Source organism: Ixodes scapularis, unplaced genomic scaffold (genome assembly GCF_016920785.2).
Source record: "Ixodes scapularis isolate PalLabHiFi unplaced genomic scaffold, ASM1692078v2 PGA_scaffold41__6_contigs__length_2269736, whole genome shotgun sequence".
Taxonomy (NCBI): domain Eukaryota; kingdom Metazoa; phylum Arthropoda; class Arachnida; order Ixodida; family Ixodidae; genus Ixodes; species Ixodes scapularis.
Genome location: NW_024609870.1, coordinates 1079020 through 1105712, shown reverse-complemented (window position 1 = coordinate 1105712; position 26693 = coordinate 1079020). Strand labels below are relative to the sequence as shown.

Below are 26693 nucleotides of genomic sequence, written 5' to 3'. Positions count from 1 at the left end.
ATTTCGTTTTTATAAAGATGGCGCCAGCCTTGGATGGCGTATGGGGCAAGCCGACATCTACTCTCGATTGGTGCGAGCGGAATTATGAAGTGACGGCGTACATTGCAGAGTTCTGTAAGTACCCTTGAGTACCTCGAGCACCGCCGCTGTTTCAATGAATCGTGCTTGGTGGCTTGGTTCTATGAAGAGCGGATCCCCGACCTGTTGGTTCTCTGATGTTTCTACCGCCGGAATCCAGTCAGCCTCAGTAAGCACCTGGTGTTTCAGCTGTAGGTGAGAAGCCAGTGCAGTACAACCGCTAGCTTGGGGTCTTTAACGTGCACCACGCAGTAGTGATACACGACCGCACGCCGGTACGATGCTCATCCAGGTCGAAACGGGCATGGGTCCCTGGGTTCTGCAGCCCGAGCTTTCGCTCCCCCTGCTCCGAGCTGGTGCGCGCTAGCCCACTCAGCCACCGATCCACCTTCATGGTTCTGGAAAAGAAGCTTCTGCGAAGGACTCGAGACATTGCAGATGGTTTAAAGCAGGGGCAGAGCCAGAGGGGGGGGGGGGGGGGGGGGGGGGGGGGCGGCGGGCGGGGCGACGGAGGCGGCCGCCCCAAACGATGTTGACCTCCCCCCTTTCCCCTTCCCCCCTCCTCGGAGGGCAATTTGACATGGGTGGACCCCCCGGTGCACAAGAAAGTGGAGTATGGGAGAATAATATCCTTACAAACTTTGTCGCCGCGCCCCCCCCCCCCCCCCCCCCCCCCCCCTCCTCTCCTCCAAAACGGAGTTCTGGATCCGCCCCTGGTTTAAAGCGTATTTGGAGGATTGACCTGCCGGCAACAAGGTTTTCTCAAGTGATAACAATGGATGTGGTACCCTCCCTGTCTTCCAGCTGGTCAAGCAGAGAGGGAAGACATTGTTTTTGTATCAACCTTGGGATCAAGGATAATCCACAGTTGGAAGAAAGGCAACACTTAGGGGAACCGTGTCTGTCGACCTCTCAATGAGCCAATAGAACGTAGCTGAAGTTTTCGCCCTCCTATGTACCCGAATTGTTTGGTTGAATGGATCAGAGAAGCTTGTGAGCGCGTTGTTTTCTTGCCACTCGATGTCGAACCCAGTTGCGCGCCCAGCTAAAAAACGGTGTATTTTCGGGGCGGGCTGCGCCACTAAAGCGCCACCCCTGCGCTAAAACCGAGGTTGTGGATGCGATGCAATAAAGTCCAACACAGACAAAGTTGGGTTGCTTAATTTTGGCTCTCTCGCAAGGATCGAGTGGTGTTGCCTATAGTCGGTGACAGGTCAAGAATGAAGTGGAAGCTCCTCCCACCTCTTTTCACTTTAGCAGAGCAAACGTAGGAGTGGAGGCAACCTCCTCTCCAGCATTCACTCTGCTGAAGTGGAAAGAGGTGGGAGGAGCTTCCACTTCATTCTTGAACTGTCACTGACTATCAGTACTTCCAACAGCTCTGTGATAGCCTCTTGTTTGTGCTTGAGATGTAATCTTTTCTTGGGTCTGTCGTGGAATTTGTGTGGGACTTGCAAAGCCCTGGTTCTTTGCAAACCAGGGAACACGGTGAGCAACCTTGCCATGATAGTGCCCCCGGCGTACGGAGCCATCCAAGCGTGGAGAAAGAACCTGGAAACTCGGCTCGTGCTGTGTTACGGATTCTTGCTGGGTGAGTCGTGCAGGACTTTTATGCATGCGCAGTTGAAAGCAGTCAGTCTGCACTCATGAAAGAAGCAAAGGAAGATTCCAAGTTTCGTGTCCTAACAATGTCTCTTCTCCACCAGTTGTTGGCATCGGATCGTGGTGTTTTCATATGACACTCTGGTTCGAGATGCAGGTAAGGAGGATGTTTATGGTCCGAGCTTGAGCTGTGGATTTATAGATTAACCAATGTTAACATACCACTAATCTCTGCCACAGCTTCTAGACGAACTGCCCATGGTTTGGGGAACCTTAATACTCGTCTACACCCTGTAAGTGTTTTTGTTTGTTATTAACCTGCTTGCACACACACGATTTGTGCTTAAATTTTTTGCATGCACCAGTGTCAGAAACACTAGAATCTTTTCCGTGTTGAAGGCACGAAGGACATGGTTTCCATTTGTAGAGGCACTGACACACGGTATATTTCCATGTGCATGTTTCTTTGTGGTGGTGTTTTTGTCATTTCTGCATTTTAAGCGGACTCGGGTACAGTTCCTTAACACTTGCCCTTTGCACACAGGCGCTGTGTCTCTCCTGTCAACATGACAAGAGATACCCAACGTGCAATCTGGGTGTCGGGAGAGCTAGTCAGACCTCTTGGGCGGCTAGCTGATTGCCGACCATGTATTGGTTATCCACCAATATGAAGGAGCAGGCCACACATCGGCGACTTGTGTTGTCGGAGCCGCATGCATTGTTGTCCCAAAATAGGCATGAAACTTTTAAGTGCTGCGTGGCCCTTTTGTAAGGGCCCGCTTCCGAAATAGTGTGGCCGAGGAATTGAAAACGATAACGGGCACAGTAGCAGCCTCCTGCCAAAGTCGTGCGCTTGCAGTGTGGCATTCATATTAAAAAGTACTGTACCTAACAATCTCATTTGCTAACTGAAAAAAAACGAAAAAAAAAAAAAAAAAAAACTTCTTTGCACATAAATGTCACCTCTCCTTTCCTCTCTCTCACCAGACTTGTCTTTCCTACAAAAAGCTTAAGTTTGTCTGCTGAACAAGCTTGTAGCACTAGCTTCGATTCTGGCACCCAGGACTGCCATTGTTGGTATGGTATGAGGGCTGGACCAAAAAGTAACTGGAAAAGGGGCTTTTTAATGTGCCCATCATATCAAATACTTTAGTAGGAGGAGTACAATAGGCTCGGAGTGGACAGGATCTGGTACTTTTAAATGGCTGGGTGTCCTTCATGGTTCCCTTGAATAGGCCAGTAACCAGCACCATCTCTCGGGTTGGCCGCATACTTGTGTGCATGTGGTTCGATCGCGTTGTCCTGTCTTTTCTAATTGGAATGTATTTAAATGGGCTTTCAAAATTTAGTCAAGCGAAGCTGCCAGGCACAATATTATTGCGACAGTGCCTGTGTCTCTCACTAGTCGCAATCACGCATTGCAGAATTAATGGTGAGGACACTGGAGACACCAGAGGCACATTTCGTAGGCAATACTAAGATGGAGGGGTGGGCTAGTTAATACATTGTTGGAAGAAAGTGCCGAACAAGCGGGAACGAAGAAGGAGACGAAGACGTGGCACGAGGGTAAGGCCAGTAAGCAGTCAAGTAGTTGGTAATCTGACAGTTGCTAAAGTGCCTGAAGATGCCGGATGTTAGCGAATTTATTTTTACGGACTTAATATTTTGCGTAAGCGTTGCAGAGACATTTCGCTGGCACAAAGGTTTTTGTTATGCGATTGGAAAAGGTATGTATTGTGTTTGACGCTCTGATATGATGTATTCGCTTTTGAATTTTTTGCCACTTTATTTTTGCGTGGTGAAAATTGTCATTTACGTCGCCAGCTGTGTTTTTCAAGTTACTCGAAAAACACGGTCGACAACAGGAAAATCGTTTATAAAAGGGGTCCCTAATATTTCGTGAATAGTCAACAAGCTGCTAAATAGACGATTGGCTCTTGAACAAGTTTCGTTTAAGTAATCTTCTCAGGACTTCCACGACAATCATTTAAAACTCTGTTTAAAGGGCAGCTTTGGTCGAAAACGAAACCAGACTGGTATCGCTTTAGTGGCAGGAGATATGATCACAGCCAAAATATTACGTCAAAGTGAAGCCGCAGGCTCCATTAAAACCGATTTTAAAGATGCGACCAGCTGATCTGTTAGTGCGTACGTCTTTTGTTTTTATTCTTTCTTTCTTGATGTGATCAGTTGGTGAAAACAGGAGGCGATCCGTTCCGCTGGATATCCTGAGCTCGGAAGCCGTTGAGTTTGGGTGTTGGTCCGTTGAGTTTGGGTGTTGGTGCTTTCGGTTGCTGAATCCGGACATAATTTAGTTTTTGCTGAGACGTCTAGGGCCTTGATCACCCCAGTTTAATCGACTTGGAGTATCTTGCATCTCTGCATACGCATTAAGCATCTTGCATCCTCTGGGGTTGAGTGTGAAGGGGCAGTCCTGTTAATGTTTTCGCTCTAAAACACCAAGTATGGTACAGCCACCTTATTTGAGGTTGTGGACTGTGTGGAATCACCGCCACCATCCAAATCGTTGTCGCCATCGTCATTAAATTTACTTGGAAGAGCTGAGTTCAGCAGCAAAGTCATCACTGTCTTCACTCGATGAGCAAAACTCAACTTCTTCAAAGTCACTCTAGCTTTCTTCAGCGATCGCTCTTATTTTTGCGATGAAGTTCCGTGTGCTCCATTGGCTAGCGACACAATATTTTTAAGTGACTGTTACCAGAAAATATATTCATTTATCCTACCAACGGCACAGAAAAAAAGAAGACACCAACTAAAACGAGTGCTGCCATCTATGATCAGCACCGCAAACCATTCGGACGAGTGGAGCACGTTCATAGAATTAAGGGCTACCGGAAAAAACACTGGACGAGCTGAGCTCATCCGGGATATTTTTTAATCAGAAAGCCACCACCGAGCTCAGCTCGTCCTCCGAGGCACTTAAAAGATGAAACCCACACCCTGCTGAATTGCCTCATGCAGAGCCGTATATTGGGAGAGTTTGGCCAGTGGGTGTGGCGATGAAGGCGCCGGAGAGTAGAAAAGTAAATGAAAGGGAGGAGAGCGCCGAAGGAGCGAGAGAAAAAGAAGGGAGCAGAGAGGAGACGACCGCCATTTTTTAGCAACGCTGTCGGAGACTTGTCGGAGAAGAGCACTGCTGAGGCTACGCGTCGTCTGCTACGGACCGACTTCTTTTTCGCCCGAATAAGAGTTTGTGGCCATACGCCGAAAAATCTTTATTTATTAGCTTTTTAACCCACCGAGGAATAACAGATTGTCATTTTCGTGCCAGAGCCAGCGATATAAAAGGCAATAATCGAGATTTAGATGCCGATCCTACGCATCCCGCCGGGAGAATGATCGAAGATGGCGGCCTTCCCCACTTCACGCGCATGCGCTCTTTCCTCTCGCTCTGCGCGGCGTGCTGATTGGCTCACTCGGGAGGAGAGTGTTGTGGCGGCGAGATCATAGACTGACCAAACTCTCCCCATATACGGCTCTGGCCTCATGGCGATGTGGGCTTTTCTTTTTGTAAATAGTAACTCGTATGGAGTGTAGCGATTTGGACTTCTCTTGGTTTCGTTTCATTTAGAAGCATACCCAGAAACTAACGCTTGTTGTGGGTATTTTTAATTTTTTTTTGGAATTTAACTTGGTATATTAGCATACATTCTCTTTTCTGATAAAAAGAAACTTCATGGAAGTGAAAATCTTTTGTAGATGCACAAAGCTTTATAAAATCATAATTTATCAGCACAAAAATTTGTCTCCTTCTTGACACGAGGAAACATCTGAACGAATTGCAGCTGTCGTCTTCAAACTAGATCGCTTGAAGATTGTCCATAGCAAGTGTTCATTGTACCCTTGAAACAGCATTGTGACCTGACCCTCTTGTGGTGAATTCCAGGGCCGAAGTATCCAAGCCAGCGCATACGAACAACTACTACTTAATGGCAGGCCTCATACTTTATGGTACTGTCATCACCGCTGTAAGTTGTTTTGTCAAACTAGCTGCAACTCCATTTACGCTAGAAGCTCGTTAACAGAAGTCCCAAAAAATGTTATTTCTTTAAGTGCCTGGTCGTATTACAAAATGAATTTAGGTGGAGGTACGCTCTGCCCGCACGCTACTGTAGGCCTATTAGTGCTGGATTGGCTCGGCTGTTCGGCAGAACTCCTTATGCAAGCCTAATGTCTCCCTCTCGTGACGTTCAATTAATTTCGTCTGGTGCCTGACAGCATTTGCTAGTCGTGCGATCAGATGGACTGCAGTTTCTGTCCACCACTGCCTGCAGTGACCACCATAAAAGCGTCGCTCTGGCGTCCCATTATACACAAGCCACGGATCTGTCAATAAAAAGCGCCTGAAAACGCTGGAAAAATTGTATATACATATAAAATCAAGAATTATGCTGTTCTTTTCTTCCGTTTTGTTGTTTTTCATAGTATCCGCTATCAAGGTGGGGAAGCGTCATGACGCGCAACTTTTTTGTGACCTCAAAACTTTGTTTTTGCGAGCCTGGTGCGTTGCTCAAAACTTGAGAGCTCGGCCTCCCAGAGCAAAATGATGGGAAGATACCTGGACAAACCTGATGCGACGTGAACACCCAATGACTTCCAGCCAAATGGCTCGCAAGTTCTTACCCGTAGCTGTCCTCTTGGTACTGGAACGATGGTCGTAATCGCTACGTTTGCATGATTTACAAAGAAGCGTAGCCGCTTTTACGGGAACCGACATCTTTTTCAGCATCACTGTGTACAAACAAACAAATGGAGCCAGGTGAAGCAAAGCAGTTGCTGTAGGACGCTACGAAAACATGCACTCACGTGATGCTTCGTAAGGCATGTGCTTGCAACAGTTGTTTGCTGCAAACTAAGTCGGTTGAGGAGCTTTTCCTATAAGCATCTCTGTAAATGCGAAGAAGCGACTCTCACTCATCAGAATAGAGCTATGCAGTGTAGGGGACCACTTGCACTGATCTCTATTGTAGTGGACTGGATCGTGCATCGGGAGCCCGACATTGGCGCCACCGGCGGCCATTGCTTGACACCAGGCAATACACGCGAGTCTATGGGAGGAATCAATAAAAATGAGCTTTTTTAAGCTTGTCTCGTAAAGAAACTTTTTGGGGTTTTGCGGTAATAGTAAGTCAAATAAGTAACACACATCTCGCTTTGCACATTTTCCCCATAGGGTTCAATGCATCTGCTGGTGTGAAGCAATAGCCGCCGGTAATATAGCACTCCAGAGCTCTATATAGAGAGAGTTTGGCCAATGGGAGGAGACGGAGGGAGCCAGTGTTGAGTGGTGAAAGCGTATTATCCCCGTAATAATCCTGCCAAGTAGAAATATCCGAGAGGACCTTGAATATTGCAGCGCAGGTATTTTTTGTTTCTGGATGAGGCTGAAAGTATGTAAATGGACATTTGTGAGAGATTGATAGAAATGGGGAGTTTCGAGGTGCTGAGTGCATTTACTGAGCCAGAAAAACGTGACATTGAAGAGAAAAGTTTCTTGAAACATGAGGCAAAACTGGGAACATGGGGTGCGCTGTAGGGTTTGCCACCACATTGTTGTTGTATTTGTTGACACGCCTTACAGATGGCGCCGCAGGTGCCAACAGGTTATATAAAGTAGCTTTTTTGGTTGTTACCTTCGTCTCGTCTGTCACTGCCCGGTGCTACGGCACTGCGCACGCAGGTTTGGGGTTAGGGTCAAAACTCCTAGGGAGCCATGTCTTCAGTTTTGACTGTGTACTTCGTTGTGGCCGTGGCTGCGACAAAAGAAAGATTGAGTGCATTCTGAACGTCACTGTGACAACAACCGTCATGTGCATTGCCCTCCCAGTTACGAAGAGTTGCAAATTCTAACTCTAGCGTGCTGAAAGAAATTCTTGAATACATCTCTACCCAGAAACTGTGCTTGGAGGATATAAGTTAAGCTTGAAGTGGCCAAATTGGCCCCTTCATTTATTTACACGCCTGGACGGAGTAGTAGCTGGTCCGAGAGCTTTGCCGTTGATCGAAGGAGCCGGCTGGTATCGATGTTCCCTCTCGGGCTGGCCGGCTTCGAGTGCTGAGTGCCCACGCGGAGCGCGGTACTAACGTGGCTCTTGTCACGAGCCACAATGTTTTTGTCGTCGCCGCTTAGGCGCAATAAGTCTTCCCCCCCTAGTGGAGCGAGCTCATTACCTCCGCTAGGGGAATGCTCGTGGCTGGTGATTGGTCACAAGTGCTGTCAATCAACGCTCTCAATGTCATTGAAACGCTTTTGGCCAATGACGCGCCTTTATTTTTGCCTTATTCTTACCAGTTAATGACTAAACTCTCTACGCATACCGCTCTGTACCATTCAATCCCAGCAAAACAAGCCTCGATCTGCAATCCAGCCTACTGCAATAGACATCGGTGACTGCTTGTCACAAATGCTGGCAGCCATGTTTGTTATTGTTTGGCATCAAGGCGAATGTGGCGGTCTCTCGATATATTACAAGCAGCTATGACTTATATGTTTCTGAAATGTGAAAATATGGTTAAAAAAGGACTATTGGGGCATGGAGAAGCAAGTTGACAATGAGCATTCCGGATGTCGGTCATCTCTTCGTCTAATGAGAGCTGAGAAGTGGTGCTTAAAAAACTAAACCCCTTTCGCTAATGGGCGGGACCTAGAGCGGGGCTACCTCCACCTAAATTGCATCTTGCAGCGTAAATGATGCCCTACAAATATGACATACATGTCCCATCTAGACACTTAAAAAGAATTTGTAATTCTACTTGAATGTCATTTTAAAAACAACTCTCTCGTGGGGAACACGGAGATAATGAGGACATATTGCCCAAATTTACTTTGTTAAGGCTCTGCATCAAGACGGTGGTTTCACAATCTGCCTTAAACATAGTCATACCCTTAGAGATATTGGTAAGTGGGAAACTGAAGTTTGTTAAACTTTTTATTTTAGCTTTCAGAGCGAAGTAAATGTAGCTGGCAACAGTTTTGCAGCATTTTAAAGGCACCCAGCAAACACAAACGGCCATGAATTTGCATACAATAGCAGTGGCAGCACCTTGAAAAAACTGCCTCACTGAGCAGGCATTGCTGGACAGAACAAGCCCTCTCTTTCGCAGTCAAGTTATGCATTCATGTTTATTCATTTCTGATAGTTCATTTTGTGGTAGAATTGGGCACCTATTTGGGTTTTACAAAATGGTCTTTGTAGTGCACATGCGTCATGCATTGCCCCGGGTCTAAGAAGTCTCGGAACAAAATGTCTCCGAAAAAATGGCCCAGGAGGAAATGGCCCAGGAGAAAATGGCCCCGGAAAGACTGGTCTCGTAGAAAGGGCAGACTCAAAAAATTAATTGTCAGTGGGCTTCATTCTTTTATGGAGTAAATAATTTATTCTCACAGTTTGAGGCCAACTAATTCAAAAAAAAAAAAAACTAGTTTTTTTTTTTTTTTTTTTTTTTTTCAGATTTGATAATTTTAATTGACCCTAAAGTGCTGTTCTGTTCAAATTTCCTAATTTAGAATTATTTTTCACGTGAGCAATATTTTAATAAATCATTTGCAGTCCAGATTGTTCCTCGTGTTAAGCCTGTTACAAGCCTGCATTGCATAGTGATCCCCGTCATTTTCTTATGTAACTGTCAGTGGCACTATAATATTGCATGTGCGGGAAAAAGATCCCATGGATGGCAGCTGAAGTGAGTGCTGCTCTATGGGCTCTCTGCCTCACGAGATGGAAAGAGCACAACTTCACCACATGAGACTGGGCTGTGTTGTAAAATGACAAACTTTCAAGCGCGTTCATTCTGGAATTTCTCGAACGGTCGCTTCTGTACATGGTAAATTGTCAGCTCAGTTGTGTTTTTCAGGTAATTTCGGAAGGAAGTGGGGAGCTAAAGCCTAAATTCTTTTATATTAACAATGTTTCTTGATGAGACCTTATCACGTCGTACAATCCACATTTAGATTATGTTTACTGGAAAGCCACAATGACTACCTACATTATTCTGGTCAAATTCGTGAAACCATGTTTCTTCCGTCTCCCGTTAATGCATATCGATTGCGGGGGTAAAAGGTTGAGCGGGTGTTCAATGCCCACATTGTAAACATTAATTTTGATTCTTCGAAGGTAGACAAGCGTTTCTTCTAAAAGCGTCATTGGCTGGATTCTGTTTTGAACCCTGCCATCTATTAGTTCTCTTAATCAAAGTAGGTACAAATAATAATAATGATAATAATGTTGTTGAGAAAAAAGATATGTTGGTAGTTCTTGTGAAAAACCACTGCCCCCTGAAAGCAATGGCTTCGACCACTACTGCCTGCTGTCGTTTGCAGCTTTGGGACCATTTTTTTCTGGGGCCATTTGTTCAAGAATCATTTGTCTTGTTTTCGCATTCGCCCTCATAGAAGATGTACTATTTCTGGTCACAGTACTTTTGAGACCGGTTATAACGAAGTCAACGGGAATCAGAAATCACTTTGCCATATCCGCTTCTTCGTTATATCTGAACTCCATAGAAGTAACACGCAAAAAAGAGGTGACACGGTCCGTCACGGGCACATGTTTATTGTGCCTGCAGAAAGCGGTCGAGGCTTCCCTGCACATACTCTCTGCTAAATCGGAGCTGCTTCTTGCAAAGTGCGAGAAGCTCTGATGGAGAAAGATCCTTCGAGCTACGTACGGACCGTGTCGACAGCTGCGACGGCCGCCACGGAGGACGCTGGCAATGGACCGCATTCATTTATGCACACTTCATCCAGGATGGCACGCTTTTGATTCAAGGTGATTGCCTTCGTCTTCCCCGTTGAGGTGCCGGCGGTCCCGGGCCTGTCCATTATTGAGTGGCGATGACTCACCAAATCAATGCCTAAACGCAGTTACTTTTGCGCAGAGAGCGACCACACTGACCAGCGACACAGACACGAACACGAAGCAAACAAAGAAATGTGCACGGCACCGAGTGCGCGCTTTAAGCATTTAGAAAGTGGAGACACATAAGGGACGATACAGACAGGACAAAATGCGCACTGCGGTTCGTGTTTCATCAATATAGAGAGCCTAGGTTTAAGAGGGGGGGCAGCTGCTTGATCTGGGTCATGTGGTTTGTGGGCTGCATTTGCAAAACGAGCTGCAGCCTGTAAGGAGTCAAAAGTTAAAAGCGTTCACTGTCTGCAAACCTGTCCGCCTCTCTCCCCGGTTTACTTGCCACGCTGGCCACGCGCGACCTAGTGCACGCGCATTAGCGCCAATCTGCCCAGGAGGCGTCCGCCGTTATTGCACATGCTCTCCAAGGTTGGAGTTTCTCCCCCTCTTAAGTCTAGGCTTTCACCATCGGTATGTTGTTGCTAGCGCTCCGAACGCCTTTATTGGCATGCCACGATGGCTTCTCCGCATGCGATGCAGAAAAGCCGCTTCTCGGATAGCAGACGACAAGGCAGTGGCTGCTGCCGGCGGCCTTTGCAGCATCGTCTGCGGCCGGTTTTAGTGGCTGCTTGGCTGCAGCATCAAAGTGTGGCGGTCTGCGACTTGGTACACTTTCCGAATTTGATTATTTCTTAAACTATCACAAAATTTCTCTTCGCTATATCCACACGAGCTACTCAATTTTATTTGCTAAAATCAGTGACAAATACATTGAAAAAGTGCAAACGGGAATGGGAAATTGCGATCACTTTGCTGTAGCTGCTATTTCGTCATAACCGGTCTCAACAGTATTGCTCTGGAATTTTAGGTTTCATCTCTGTAGGTGTGGAAAATTAAAACTGTTTTTTACACCATGGGGTACTGACTGAGGCAGACGGATTGACAGCCAGTTTTTCTTAGACCTTTGGAAATTGGCATCACTTGTCGTGCCTGGCATATGCATTTAACAAAAGTATACTGGGTGAACCTGTTAGCACAAACACGGCGTCAGTGCTTTTCCGCATTTGATTCGGACAGAGTATTGAATAAACTTTACAGGACTTTTCACTGCACCAAACCAAATCTGACGTTTGTGTTTTGACAGCATAAGGTTGGTCTGCCTTGGAGGTGTGGAAAAACTGCTTTATGCTGTAGATTAGAAGTGTGCAGTATCATTGCTAGCCTGGGGTCTATAATGCGCATCACACAGCAATGATGCCTGCCGGTACAATGCTCATCCATATCGTGACAGGCGGGAGTAGGGTGCAAACCCCTGGGTTCTGCAGCCTGAGCTTTCGCTCCACCTGCTCTGAGCTGTGGTGCGCTAACATACTCTGCCACTGATCCCCCGTTCCACCACAGGTTTTATGGCATTCATTTGATTTTCACGGAAAAAATGACAAAACTGGCGATGGCTAATGTACTTCAGCGCCTTATGTACATGTGGCTCTCATCTCTGACTGGCATTAGAGATATCAGGTTGTCACTTTCCGCTTCCTAGTAAAGAGTTTTCCCTTGGAATTCTAGACTGATACAGTGACAGGACAATTTTTCAGGCATAAATAAACTTGGTTTCGTGTACTTCGTTGATTTTATAGGGTTGGAATGCCCTGACTTTTCCTGATGCAGCTCCCGGTTTGCTTTGCAGGTTTACCTGACAATCAAAGTTCCCGTGTTTCACCAGGTATTGTCTCGGTCAATGCACGGGAATGTCTGACCAGGCTCGCGACTAACCGCTCTGTTTCTTTGCAGGTCGCTTACGGGTTCCTGGTGGCCGTGACATTCTTCATGAGTCTTAGGCTAGCATGGTGAATATCCCGCTCAGATTATTCCGTAGAATGGTCTGAGAAACGTTACTAGAAAAACTCGGTTGAGAAACTCACCTTTGGAACTGGGACCCTCGCATTCACTGGAACCGAACCACTGCAAGCCAGATTCAATTACAGTGCTGCACCTTGGCAGTCACTTCATTCCACTAGTTCGTAGTTTGGCGGTTAGTTGGTGGTACATAATCTGTTTTGAGCCGGGGACATTCAGCGAAGGCTTACTTTGCAGACGCAGATAAGATTTTTGTCTTTTTGTTTTCGTCCCGGTATGTACAGTTTCCGGATTGGCCGCTGTGGCAGAAATGGTAGCGCTATGATCTCATCGAGCTTGGTGCCAAAGTATGAATTGGAGCCAGTTCTCCGAAGCAGACTCTTATGGCAGTTTTCGAACTAACCACCGAATTCAGAAACCTCACTCAAACTACACTGAAACTGAAGGGCTCCTCCACGTCCTCGAGGAAGGTGCGAGGGCCGTCGCTGGCCAATCGCGACGGCGGATCCGTCCTCGCGATTGGCCAGCGCTGGCCCTCGCGCCTTCCTCGAGGAAGTGGAGGGGCCCTTCAGTTTGAGTGTAGTTTGAGTGAGGTTTCTGAATTCGGCGGTAAGCTCTTTGGGTGACCTTGGTTTTTGGCGAGGGTAACTTGGCGAAAACGCAAGCCACAAAAGGCTAAGTGACCGTGAGAACAATTAGTGAGTGACGGGCTTGAGTTGAGCTAGTTGCTGCCACTGATCTTTATTGTAGTATCGCAGATAGAGGCTTGACTTACTGGGGTTGAGCGGAACCACCGGCAGCCATCGCTCGACACCAGCTAATCCATGGGACTCTAGGAGAGTAATGGGGTAAACTGCAATTTGTTACCTTAGCAAGTTGTTCTCGACGGTAAAACTTTTATCGTGTTTTCTGGGAATGAAAGTTAATACCCTGGGAGAATGCCAATCTTTTTTTAAGTAAATGTATTGCGGTTCAGGGTTGAGAGTTGCCACTTTGTTGGGCGTAAACTGCAATGCGGTTCAATGAGACGAGGATTGCCGAAAGTCAATGTGGAGGCGTTCGTGATCTCGGAGTCATCAGAGCTTAGCAGACGATAAGTTAGAATGCATTTACTGGGGGCATTCGCGTCGTTTTGAAGGCTTGTACATAGTACTTCTGATTAGGGATGTCGCGAACCACCCTAGGTTCGATTTCGAAAGGTTTCGACATTTGCGAAGCGAACTGAGGTTCGATTTCGAAAAATTTCGATATTTTCGTACCGACCGAGGTTCGATTTCGAAAAATTCACAACTTTTGTCCACAGCGGAGTTTCGAATTCGAAAATTTCGAAGCTTTCACGGTTTCTAAAATTTCGAATTCGAATATTTCGAATATTTTTTTACTTCAGGTTCGATAAATTCGAAGCTTTCGAAATTCTTTGTAAAAAAAATTCGAAAACTTCGAACGCTTCGAATTTTTATAGACATAAAGTTCGAACAATTCGAAGATTTCGAATTTCTTTTGGCATAAAGTTCGAAAAGTTCGAAAGTTTCGATTCTTTTTTAACGCTAAATTAAAAAAAAAAATTTCGAAGATTTTGAATTTTTTTCTAATCCAAGTTTTCAAAGTTTGAAGTCCGATTTTCAAGTTTTTCTACAGTTTCAGTTTCAAATACGTTTTCACGACTCACTGGTTTTCACAAAATCAAGTTTATAAAAGTTAGGGTGTGATATCTAGATTGTGCGAAGTTGGTCAGGCAATTAAATGAGACACGAGTGTCCCGGACGTGCTAGAATATTTGCCAGTGCAGAATTGTGACCGCCAGCCCCGGGGGGGGGCGGGGGGGAGGGGGGAGGGTTTAACCTGCATCACGCAGTAGTGATTGCACGAACACACTGTTTTACGAGACTCATCCAGTTCGAAACGGCCAGGGGCGAGCAGGAGGTTGAGGCTCAGAAAAACCTTGAAGCGACCTGGCAAACTACCTGGCCACCCCTTGCACGCTGGTAGTAATCCGATCCGGTGAAGTTTATAATTGTCCTGGAGGTTTATTTTCTGGGACGGAGGAATCGCCTCGCAAAAAGCACAAAAGCCGACACAACTCGAGGTCGAGGAGCGTTCTACCATACAAGTGGCGTCGGAAGAGGAAAAACAGGGCGAAAGAGGGTAGCGGGGGGAGGGGGGGGGGGGGGGGGGGGGGAGGCTTCAGCCTCGTTTTTTTCCTTGCAGGTATTTCGGACTGTTAAAGAAAACAATACGGAGAAAGAGGGCGTGGTCGAGCTTATTTTAATCTGAAATTATTTATGCATATGTATAGCTACTGTCGCTCTTCACTGCATAAAAGGTTGCGTAGATGGTCACTGTTAGAAACTCGTTGTCAGAAGGCACTGCTCGTCACATGCTTAGTGGCTCAGAAGTTCAAAGCTATGTCTTTTCGACCTAAACACCTGTGCCGATAGTAACAAAAGAAAAAAAAAAAAGAATAAATGCGGGAATAAAAAGCAGGAGAAAAAAAAAACTATCAAGAATTCGTCGGAAGTGTTCTATTCTTGCATATTCAGAGGTTCAGAACTTCGAAACAAGTTTCTTTTATTAAAATGTGTACAGGCTAAAAGAAACACGTCCCAAGAACGTGAAGCGAAAAAAAAAAAAAACGTTTTCTTTTAATGACGTCCTGAACTTGAACACTACTAGAAATCTTCTGCAATGAGTTAATTTATTCCTTAACGTTAAAAAACAATAAATATATTATTTTGTATTCTGCAGATGGCAATGATATGTACTGTCTGTGGTGTTAATTTAAATGCGATACCTCAAACAACTTAGACGAAAATAAATATCAAGTTTAGGTCATAATTGCATGCAGATGCATGTTTGGACATTTCTTCGAAACTCACGTTGAATAACAATAATCACATCTTAAGACGGCACTTACCTACTCTATACATAGATCATTCTTAAAAAAGTATAACATATCTACCATAAATAGCTCCGGCTGCAGCGTGCTTCAAATCTGGCACAAACGATAATCGTCAAAAACCCGTCGTCCGTCCTCGCCCCTTCGGGGATTTATTTCTTTAAGGGGGGACATGGCCTCGGAATTCAAAATTTTCAGAAAAAAACGTTTTTTTCAAAAATGATATGTTTATGCTTATTAACTTCCAAAGAATGGTTTCAGAAACTTTCATTTAAAAACATGCAGGATTTATCTCAGAATAAATTATTTTCGACATGTCGGCAGCCCTCCAAGTCAGCAGGAAGCAAGTTTTTTGTGTTTTTTATTTAGCACTGCTTCATACTCGTTTAACCTAGCCAGAACATCTCACCCTCATTGGAAGTGCCATTTACTCTAGATCTAGCTCGTAGAAGCTTTCGAAGTTTACAAGTATCAAGGGCCAGGGGGACCCAATACATCCAAAAAGAAAAAATCCTGAAAATTTGGTATGAGCAATTTTATTGGTTGACACCTGAAACAGGGTTTATGGTTGGTCCCTCCCGGTGACGTCATATTTTGTCGTCGTCATTAACGCCCCTTTACAGTACCTTCCACTTCAGATCCTATTCCTGCTTTGCTGCTCTTTCTCAGTGTGATTTTCCTCTTAGTTCCTCTCAGCTTATCTGTCAGGGAATGCCTGCTACAAAAGTTAGCATGCCTACAAACAACACAAACTGGTAGCTATTGCCAGGGGAACAACAGATGCTCAAAGACGAAGGTGCTAACAATGCTCCAGGTGAATTTTGCCTACCTCGGACTCATAAAAAATAAAGAAACCTAAAGTTGAAACTTCAAATGCATTTTTCTCAGTTTCACTTTTTGGCAGGAAATGTGGTATGAGGAAATGTATCATTGGACATTTTGAAAGTGTAAAGATTTCATTCAGTGTTGTCCTTGACTCAAATTTCCTGAGGAACAAGTTAAGGTACTCATAATCTGAAAATGCTAAATTCTTCATGACAAAAACTGAATATTTTAAAACTCACAAATTTGTTAAAATCGTTCGCTCTTTTTGGGTGTTATTGTTTTTCGCTAGAATCACATTTTCTACAGTTAATTTTTACCTTAACTTGCACTATGGGTATTCTACTTCACATTAAACTAAACATTTTGTGGATTTCAATTATTATTTTTCTTAAATACATTTCCTAATAAAGTAACTTTTTTCTGGAGCTTGCTAAGCGTAGTATGCAGTAGAATTGGCCTATAAGGCTGAAACTTTAGATGTCATCAATCCTAATGGGGTTCAATTCACCCTGAAAGTTTGAATCACTTTGAGACAATGGTTCAAAAGTTGACCCTCCCAGGCCATGTCCCCCCTTAAACCTAAGCATGCCAGAACATTGAAATAAATGACATTGTCTTTCGTAAGAAACGCAGCACCGCGTGTAAAAGTTCGAGAAAAAAAAAAATTACGAATGTACCCCACTACTTGAAATCAAATGAAACCGACCGCCGGTCTTTCGAAGTTCGACGAACGTCGAACTTTTACCCTAAAAGTTCGAAGTTCGTCGAACTTCTGACTTTTCAGAATTCGAAAGTTCGAACTTTTCGATTTTTCTTGAAAAATAAGTTCGAAAGTTCGAAATTAATCGAATTTTTTGGTCAGTCAAGTTCGAAAGTTCGACAAGCATCGAACCTTGCAGCGCAATAAGTTCGAAAGTTCGAAAAATATTGAATTTTTTAGCGTAATAAGTTCGACGGTTCGAAAAGCGTCGAACTTCTTAGCTTAACAAGTTCGAAAATTCGACCTCCGTCGAATTTTACGATATAGACAATTCGAAAAATCGAAATCTTTCGAACCTTTCGAACCGCTTGATTCGATCATCGAAACTTCGATTCGAAAAAAGTTCGCGGCATCCCTACTTCTGATGCAAACCTTTGCTTTGACGTGCAGTGAGGGCTTCTGTGACTAACTTAAATTTGGAGCATGTCATTCATTTGTTGCACGTGCCATTTATTTAGTGACTGATGCAAGCGACGCCGGCACAGTCATTGGTGCTTCGGCAGATTTGATTTTTTTTAAATCGGCCTTCGAACGCTTGACAAATACTGATTCGATTTCCAAACACCCGAAATAATTATCGCAGCACATAATAAAATACTCGTCTTCGAGCACCGTGTACAAGCTTCAATATTCCTACTTTCGTATGTTTCTCCCATAGACTCGTGTATATTGCCCGGTGTCAAGCAATGACTCGATCCGCGATCCAGCCTACTGCAATAGAGATCAGTGGTTGGTGCACTGTACTAGGGCAGGGCCAGCTTGAACTTAAGGAGAAAAACGTGAAAATACAGAGATAGAAAAAGAAACAGAGATATGGTTTAATACTTCTTCCTCTTCGTGTACCTAGACTATTTGCTTCTCAATTCTGAGAGCCACATACAACCGCAGGTTGAAATTACCCGCATTTCAGCGGGACATAAAGCACCACACATGCTGTTTTTTTGTGTAGAGCTCGATGAAAGGCACGCTGACGCATGTTACTACCTTTTCTTTCATTTCCAAGCATCTCTTGTGCACACGGGCTTTTGTTTCTTGCAAGGATGGTGATGCTGTTCAACGCTGAATTGCATTTGCACTGCAGCATTTTATGCATATCAGCTGATGCAGAGAAAAGACAAGAACTCAACAAAAAATCATGCTAGTATCCTACGTTCATGGTATAACCTACGAATTAAGAAAGGTGGCCACAAAACAGGAGATTAAGGTTGTGTGTTCTGCACCAAAGAAGGCGCATTCTATGTGCTGCCAAATAAACCGCAACACCAACCTGAGGAAAATGTGCAACATTCCTCACAAGACACGCTCCGTGTGACACGAGGGTTGTGTGTCGCATTCTCCTATCGTGTGGCAAATGTTACGTTGGCCAAGCTGTCAGGTGCGTAAACGATGGGACAAGAGAGCATGCAGCATCTGTGAAGGGCGCTAGAGCGGGTCATCTACTATCTCAGTGGTTCTCAAATGGGGGTCCGCAGACCCTTTGGGGTCCGCGAAGGCATTCTAGGGGTCCGCGAAGCCATGCCTCATCAGCCAAGCCCGGCAATAAAACTTGTTTTTTTTTCAGGTTGAGAAGAAACTTTCCAATTTTCGTGCGAGTTTTCTCGTGCATATGCCATTAAGAAAAGTTTACTTCATACTAGCCCTTTTATATCCATTTATCAAATTATTATTACAACTAACCTATACCTTTCCCTTCCCCTCACCACGGACGGGGTCCTCCATCATCTCCGCCGATCCAGAAGGGGTGCGCGAAACATCAGGGGTTGAGAACTATTGTACTAGTTTATTGCCGCACCTGTGAATTGTGGGATTGTTAGGTACTAACAGAGGTATCGATAGAGTGACCAAAGGGTTATCTCAACAGTAGCAGCGATCTCAAAGGAGACATCAAACTTAGTAGCGCAGTCCTCACATCTCCGCTGCAATATACCTAGACGACGTTTAGGGCTGCATTACCATGGGTCAATTCGGTTGATGCCTCTGCTTGTGCCAATGATCAACCACCTTGTCTCGCTCTCGAATATAGCGAAAGATAAGACACACATACCAGAGTATGGACATAGTCCAAAAGCATTTATTAAAATACTCTCAAAATGAACTACCACGTCTCCATCCAACATGCCCCCCCCCCCCCCCCCGCGCTCTGGCAAGGTAAGGAAAGGTCCTTACCTGCTAAACGCGGGGTTCCGGAGAGCCAAGATCGGAGAAGTTGCCGATACACGTCCCATCCTATCGCGGTGGTCAATGCACGAGTCCCTCTCCCAAAAGCGAGAAAACAAGAAGCAAAACCTCCTCACCTGTCAGCAGTGATTAGCATCTGAGCGGGGGTAGCGAGAGAGTGAGGTGAGGGCCCTCCAAGACGGGATTCTCCGCTTCATGAACAGGTTGGAGCCCACGACGAAGGAGGCCGAGCGTTCCGACTTGCGGCCGTTATTACTGCTATGGCAGAAAGGAGATTGCAAAAATCCCCACAAAATGCGTCACAGTGTTCAGCAGCATCACTTTCCGTGCAAAAAAGAAAAGTCCTTATGCACGAGACATGCTTGAAACTATGGCCATCGAAGAAAAGGAAGTAGCATGCATCAGCGTGCCCTCCGTCAAGCTCAACGCAAAAGGAAAACAGTATTCGCGGTGTTTCACGTCCCGCTGAAATTCGAGTCGTTTCAAAATGAGGTCGTATATGGCTCTCAATATTAAGAATGAAAAGAAGAAGCTGATAGTCTAGGCACGCGAAGAGGAAGACGTGTGAAACCATGGTTGGTAGTCCAGCAGCACCTCCGTCTATTTTTCTATTTCTGTATTTTCACCTTTTCCACTCCCAAGCTCAAACTGGCCCTGTCTTTTGACAAATAGTGTCACCGACGTAGCGGAGCTCTCGCGCAACTGGCAACTTACTCGCGTTGGCTGGCGTAAGCAATCGTGTGACTAGAGTGACAAAATTGCCATTTGTATGCATACGCATTGCTGTTGTAGCTCGCGGTACGAGCCGCGACGCAGAAACAATCGCATTGAGATTACTAACCCAAAAACAATATATATCTGACAACTTTGTTAGGTATGACTATGGACCCCTTCGAAAATTGCGCCCTCTTATGGTCTATCTGAAAATACTCCGCAGTGGCTAGCGCAAAAGACACCATAGAAATGGGGAGCCTATCAATTGTGTCTCTTGGAAGTGAGTATTATATCAGTTGTAGACTTGCCAGCTTGTTAGCGTTTTTTCCACACACCACTGTGCAGCAGTGGCATAGGCAGGAGGTGGTTTGGGGGGTCAAACCGCCCCCGCCCCCAAAATCACCATCTTTTTTTTTTTTTTCTGTTAGTAAAGGAAGGCAAATATTGAATGACTACTGCCGGGGGTGGGGATGGCTTTGTCCATACCTGTCAATTTTACAGTGTATCGACTACTATGTGCGAAGATGAAAGAAAGCCCAACCACACTGCTGCACAGTACTTTTACATCAACCGTAAGAGGGTGTGATGTTTGTCTATAGTGCCTGGAACGCATCCCTGACTACTGTGTTTTCCACGTCCTGCTCTCAAGTCCTGCCGTCCTTCAATTTGTTTTATTATCAGTAAGGCACATACATGTTACTGAAAAAGCACCCATAGCCAGTTGGCTAGTTTGGGTCCATTAAAATAAGGCATCTGAGGCGTAGATTGAGCAACCGAGACGTAAATACTTCCAGTAAACAACACTGTTTACGAATGCGCAGAAAGTTGTTTTAAATTTCTTTAACACTCGTAGGTAAGTGCCGGCGATTTTTAAGGCTCTTTGGAATACTTAAAAGTCCTCTTTGAGTAGCGTGCAGCCCAGAGCTTCAGCTCTCAACATAAGCCACCAAAACAAACTTTCCATTGTATGAACTTTATGTCCTCATTTTTATACAATCTGTCTCGAAACTTTCGAAGGTTTAAAGACGTATGTAGTAGCCGATTCGTTTGGGTGGAGTGGCTGGGATTTTCATAATGTTGAAAAGTTGAGCGCATTGGTGAAACAATCGCAGGTTAACGAGACGGGTACTCTACGAAAGACAAAGAAATGATGCAGATTTTGTCGCTAGACCTGTAGAGTTGAACCTGCTGGTGAAATAATTGTCAAATGGGTCGTCTTTTTCCGTGGATTCGTAATTTGTTTCTTTGGACGCAGATTATATACTAGGAAGTTCGTTAATTTTGTTGTTGAGGTTCAGCTACCGTAAAATATTGGGCCAGCGCCCACTCAGAATTTGGAGGTAATCGCGAAAGAAAGGGGGATGGGCGCTTTTCCGGTCATCAATTTCACGTATAAATATATTGGGCATATTTTCTCAGATCTTACAGATTTGGGAATAGGCGCTTAGTGTGGAATGGGCGACTGCACGGTATTCTACGGTAGATGGGAGCTTTTGTGTTGTCTCTAGTTGAGAAATGAGGGGCTTGTAGCTGGGAAGAACAAAGCACCAATGCATCGCATTTCTTGACCGGCAACATTCATCATGAAGAGCACGACGATCGGCAGAAGGAAAGCTCTTAGCGATGGCAGCGCGTGTTTCCCCCTCTGGAAAGCAGTCTTGCGATCAGGAAGGAGCATTTCATTTGGCGGACGGCGTGTCGGAGTCATTTCTTCTCAGGATATGGCACTTGCCAGGTGTTAAGCGGCTTTCTTTAGACAGAAGTAGAAACTTCTTTATGCTTTTGATGTTCCAGGCAGCAGTATTTTGAGGTGTGGCTGTTTGCTGCGGCCACCCTCTTGTACCTGACAGGGTTCCTCGTCTGGAACGTGGACAACAGCTTCTGTGCAGAGCTGAGGTGAGTGCCCCGCAAGGGCCAGGGGTTGGGGCTCACAACCCACTCTCTGCCAGCTCTACCCGGGCCAGTCTACCGCCCCTGGTGGTGCCCTTCTCGCAGTTCCACGCACTCTGGCACTGCTTTGCCGGCTATGGTGCCTACATCAGCATACTCTACTGGTGAGCTAGCAAAGACATTTGTGTGGCAGTGATATCTTTTTTGATATCTTTTATAGTATTTTTTCAAGTATGTGCTGCTTTTGTTGTTTTCTTTGTACACTTCTTGTATACTCACCCTAGCATAGCTTCAACAGAGGCTGATAGTATTTCGGAATAAAAAATTATAATAAATAAAGTTACCGAGCACTGTGGCACTGGTGGACCGAACTGGCATGAGCGGGCTGGCAGCATAAAGGGCTCTTTCTGAAAACGCTCGGATCGGCAGATGGGTGTAATTCGCACTGAGTGTTATCATAAAGAAGTGCAGCTTGTGCTGGGAAGGTGTTACAAGGTAGAGGCACATGCTTTCTACCTCCGAGTTGGACACCCAGCACTGCTTTTAATGCGGAAGCATTAACTGTCCTATGGAGCAAGCCGACGTCATCAGCCGTGCCAAACGGCAGATAAATTCCCGAAACCGTGATCTGAGGCATCCAGCTTTGAAACCACACAAAAAGCGACGCAAAACGTCAGTGATATGAAGCCGCCGCGCGTCAGTTGTAATTCTGCCTCCCCATGGCACTGCGTGTCCGCGAGGCAGCGGCTCCACCGCTCCACGCCCAAAATCAGAGCGTGGTGAGGAGAGCGCGCGCGCTCGACCATCGACGCAAGTACGCCGCAGACGAAATAAGGGAGTGGAGAAACGGCGTACATGCTTTCGCATTCGCAACTCATAAGAAGTGCTTAGGTGTACCTCGAGCCTTTTTTTACAATTGGATACCATAAAGTATGTTGGGCTTAAAGAGGGGGTGCAATGGTTTCCGGACTTGGGTCAAAAATTTGTGGAAGTTGCCCTCTGACACTTCTGAAGTTAAGAACAGAAAACCGATTTCGCCTGCTTGTCCTAGTTGTGTACAAAAAAAAAAAAATATTGGCATTTTTGGCACTCTTCAACTTACTCCCAGTCTTCAGGGTCACACCCGGTCGCACTCCTAGTGACGTAATTCAGGGTGCTGTGTAGGTTCCCATGTGCTCACTCGGAGAACGCCGTCTCTCCCTCTCTCTGCTGACATTAGCGGGCGTTAGGCTGCAGCTTAGAGCCGAGCGAGGTCACATAAGCTTCTCGCCGTAGTTCTTCGGCCGCCACTCGCGGCTGCAGGGGGGAGGAAAAAAGCTAGACTTTTGCTTTGCTATTATGCACTGGAATCGCAACATTTTTTTAATGAAGACGATGTTTTCTCTATCCTCCGGGACACGATAAACAACCTAAAAATGACGAGATGCAAATTCTTTTAATCTTAAAATCGTTGAACCCCCCTTTAGGAGTTACAGTCTTCCTTTGGCACGTAAATTCCCCAATTTCGATTCAATTAAAAGTTGCAATGTGAAGCAGTTGAGGGTCATAACCTCTGGGACGGTGCACATGTCCTGGAGGTCGGGAGCCGAGGAGCAGGTACAGTGGGGGCAGCCCAGGAGGCCAAGGGGACCATCGAGAGACTGAGGTCTAAGGACGTATGTGAGGTTACGAATGTGCACAGGGAGAATCCGATCCCCCGGTTCTGCTGAGGCGGCATCCCCTATGGGGAACTGACGGGGATACGGGTGGGGCGAAGGACAGGCAGGAGGGCAAAGAAGCCCACAGAGCCTTCTGGTAGCAGGCTCAAATGCAAGTAAGAAGGTTAGGAGGAAGCCTCACAGAGGGAAAAAGAAGCGACTCAATAGAGGATTTATAAACATGCAGGGGGGCAGAAATAGAATGAAGTGGGAGGGGTTGGCAGAACAAATAAACAATGGAGATTTTGTAGTGTATGGATTGGCAGAGACTCATCTTAGACTTGGCAGGTTACTTCTGGGTGCAATGCAATCAACGTGAAGGGGAATGGAACGGAAAGGAGATGGATTGGGAGCGCTAGTGAAAGGACCGGGCTGGGAAAAGGTGAGAGTAAGCTGCAGGAACGCATGTGGTTAAAAGGTGATGTCGGAGGTTTAGACACCTACGCTCGCAGAGATGTGTGACGTAGAGATGACACGCATCTCTGCCGGTGAGGGCCACGTGACCTTCCCTTTCTTGGCGTTGTTTGTGTTTGTCGATCGTCAAGCCGATCGTTCCGCGAGCAGGTAGGCTCGGCCGCCGCAAAGCGGCGTTTACGGGTGGGCTAAGTGGGTAACATTTTTGTAATGAGCCGGCATGAACGCAGCAAGGGGTGGGTTAAACGCGCCCCCGTTATAGCCGAGAAAATGCGAAGAAGAAAAAAGTCACGTAACCCCTAGCAACACAAATGCATGACGCGGAGAAATGAAATCACTGGAGCATCACGTGACCTCCCCCCCCCCCCCGGTTTATGCTGCGGCATTTGCATCACTCTTCCATGCCCACCCTTTTGCAGATGGAGTCACTTTGTAGCATAAAGGAATCGGGGGTAAAGAACACAGTCGTTGGCATGGAAACATATAGGTGGGGGGATCGGTGGCCGAGTGGTCTAGCGCACACCAGCTCGGAGCACGTGGAGCGAAAGCTCGCGCTGCAGAACCCCACCCCTGCGTGTTTCGATCTGGATGAGCATCGTACCGGCGTGCGGTCGTGTATGACTACTGCGTGGTGCACGTTAAAGACCCCAGGCTAGCGGTTGTACCGCACTGGCTAAATTTCTCATCTACAGCTGGGAGACTTGTCGCCCCTGTGAGGCAGACCAAGTTCTAGGCTGTATAAACACACACACAAACCAACATATAGGTGGAGATACCCGAAATAGAAGCTCATTTATGCACATTAGAAAAAGTAAGAAGCCGAGGGAAATTGGCATGTTTTCGGGGTTGCTGAGCTAGACGAGAAGAGAGTGGGGCAAGTCAAAGCCTCCCAGAAATCAGAAATCCTCGGTGTGCCTGTGTCACGTAACTGTACATTTCGATAACGTCTTTGAATACAAAACTGCCTTTCACGAAGCTGTTTCATTGAAACATCTTGCCGTATTTCTGCGCCCTTGGGACAGGAGCTGGTGAGGGGCTGCAGAGAGGGACACAAATTGGATAGGTCCTGGAAGTATGGAAGGAGGAGCTTTGCATTGGAAGGTTTCTCTTCTTTTGCAGTTGTCAAGCCCGGCTGTCTCATTTGAAACAAGAGTGCCGAATGAAGGTATGTCCTTGAGGGAATGTGACGCAGAGAAGGGGACGGACGCCTTTTTTTTTCTGTCTTACTCGCTGCAACTCTATAGGACGAGAGTTTTTCGGTGTTAAGTCACATTGAGAGCAACTTGCCTGTTCTTGGTGCTTTCAGCTTGGACCTGTGGGCCTAGAAATCCAAGTTGGCAAGAGCAGGAGACCTTCAAGACCAAAGTCCCAATGATGGCCGAGCTGTTCTTTCCTGCGCCAAAATGTGGACGACCAGACCCCGAGTTCATACGCTAGCTGTGACGAACGGGTGTTGGCCCGTGCGATGGCATTTCGTTTCCCGCACGTGGAACTTAAAAGTGCGGCATATACTCCCACACTGCCCGTTTTTGGTGCAGTGTCGCTACAAACGCCTTAGAATTGTATACTTCATGCCTCTTTTAAAATGTTGACCTTTTGTAATCGCTCGTTTCATCTCGTTTGCTAAGCTACCACTGGAACACTGAGGTTAGCCTGGACGCCGTATCACTTTGTTTCTCCTTAGGAGGTACGGCGGCAAAGGCCACAAGCAGCAGCTTTTTGCTCAGGTACACGGCTTGACTGCGCATATTCTTGCGCAGCAGGAGCAACTGCCAAAACTAGGAGCTCTGGCTTCTAATCTGCGCTGCGGTACATTTTAAGGTGAAATGGAGCATAGGAGAGGCTGATTCTGCTCGTAGTGAAACTTCCTGAAGGTGATCTCACTGTCACGTGGGCCATTAGTCTAGCAACATCCGCGGATGACAGCTCTACGACGGCATCTGCATTTTCGCAGAAAAATGGAACATGCTGTACCGAGTACTTGGCTTTGTTGGCTTACAAAACAAAGGTTGTTGAGAGGCCCTAAAAAGCTTGAGAATTACATTTCCTTCCTTGTCACAATGTGTGCAACCTGCGACACTTTGAGTGGAGACAGGACATAGGCACTTTTTCGCATTTTAGTTGCAAGGAGTATTGGCGGGCACCAAGTTTTACTGCTAGGTCAGTGCCCCAAATGACCACTTTCAGCTGCACTATACTCGTTTTTACTTCAAGAACTGTTGTAAAAAAAGTCCTGCTCCTCGCAGAGAATTACTAATTTCCCGCTTTATGTTGAGAATTAAATATATGTAGGTGCATTTTAAATCAGATATATGTTAAGTTATCAAGTGCCAAAAGAATCCTTTGACAACCAAATCTCGTAAGGTATTTCATATGGCCGATGCGCAAAACTTGCTTCTTTTTTTTTAGGTGACGAGCATAGTAGTTGTCTTCATTGAAAGAGAAAAACAAAGAAACTTGTCAGTGGTCCATTTGCACTAACAGTATACATCCGTTCATAAATGACCACCCGAACTGTTCACAATTTATCTTGGAAATAAAAAGAAACCAACAGGAAAGCAAAATTACAGAATAGGAGTAGTTGATTTCATACCTGTTGCTTACCAGCTTGCTTGAATGCCATGTCAAGAGCAGACATCTGTCGCTCGTAGCAGCAGCATGCTAAACCAGGGCTGATCGATCTGAAACGGCGAGAGGTGCCTAGTACCCCGAGTCGATGATGGCTGCGGTCCATTTCCTTCTCTCTCCACTGTTGCTCAGCAGTGCACATCCCCGGAATTGCCTGGAGCGTATTTGACTGCTAGTGCTGACGCAGCCGGTAGCGTAAACTGATCGGTCTCGCCTCCGCCTATGAATGGCGGCGCGACAGGGTCGGCCTTACCTTGTTTTTGATCGAGTAGTTGTGGCTAAAC

At 45.9% G+C, this 26693-nt stretch overlaps 1 protein-coding gene across 1 annotated transcript; it reads left to right on the top strand.

The window, feature by feature from the left end:
• LOC8044029 (alkaline ceramidase 3) lies at positions 1 to 25761 on the top strand. Its single transcript, XM_040211175.2, has 11 exons — positions 1 to 114; positions 1559 to 1669; positions 1785 to 1837; positions 1921 to 1973; positions 5588 to 5669; positions 12238 to 12273; positions 12342 to 12397; positions 21575 to 21676; positions 21730 to 21834; positions 24901 to 24946; positions 25088 to 25761. The coding sequence occupies exons 1-11, from the start codon at positions 18 to 20 to the stop codon at positions 25154 to 25156; spliced, it is 810 nt and encodes a 269-aa protein (XP_040067109.1). The 5' UTR covers positions 1 to 17; the 3' UTR covers positions 25157 to 25761.
• The last annotated feature ends 932 nt before the right edge of the window (positions 25762 to 26693 follow it).

Excerpts from the sequence above, each read along its gene's own strand:
- LOC8044029 (XM_040211175.2), top strand. The coding sequence starts at position 18 with ATGGCGCCAGCCTTGGATGGCGTATGGGGCAAGCCGACATCTACTCTC. Across the intron at positions 12,398-21,574 it reads ATGAGTCTTAGGCTAGCATG|GCAGCAGTATTTTGAGGTGT; the intron begins GTGAATATCCCG and ends TTGATGTTCCAG. Across the intron at positions 24,947-25,087 it reads AACAAGAGTGCCGAATGAAG|CTTGGACCTGTGGGCCTAGA; the intron begins GTATGTCCTTGA and ends TGGTGCTTTCAG.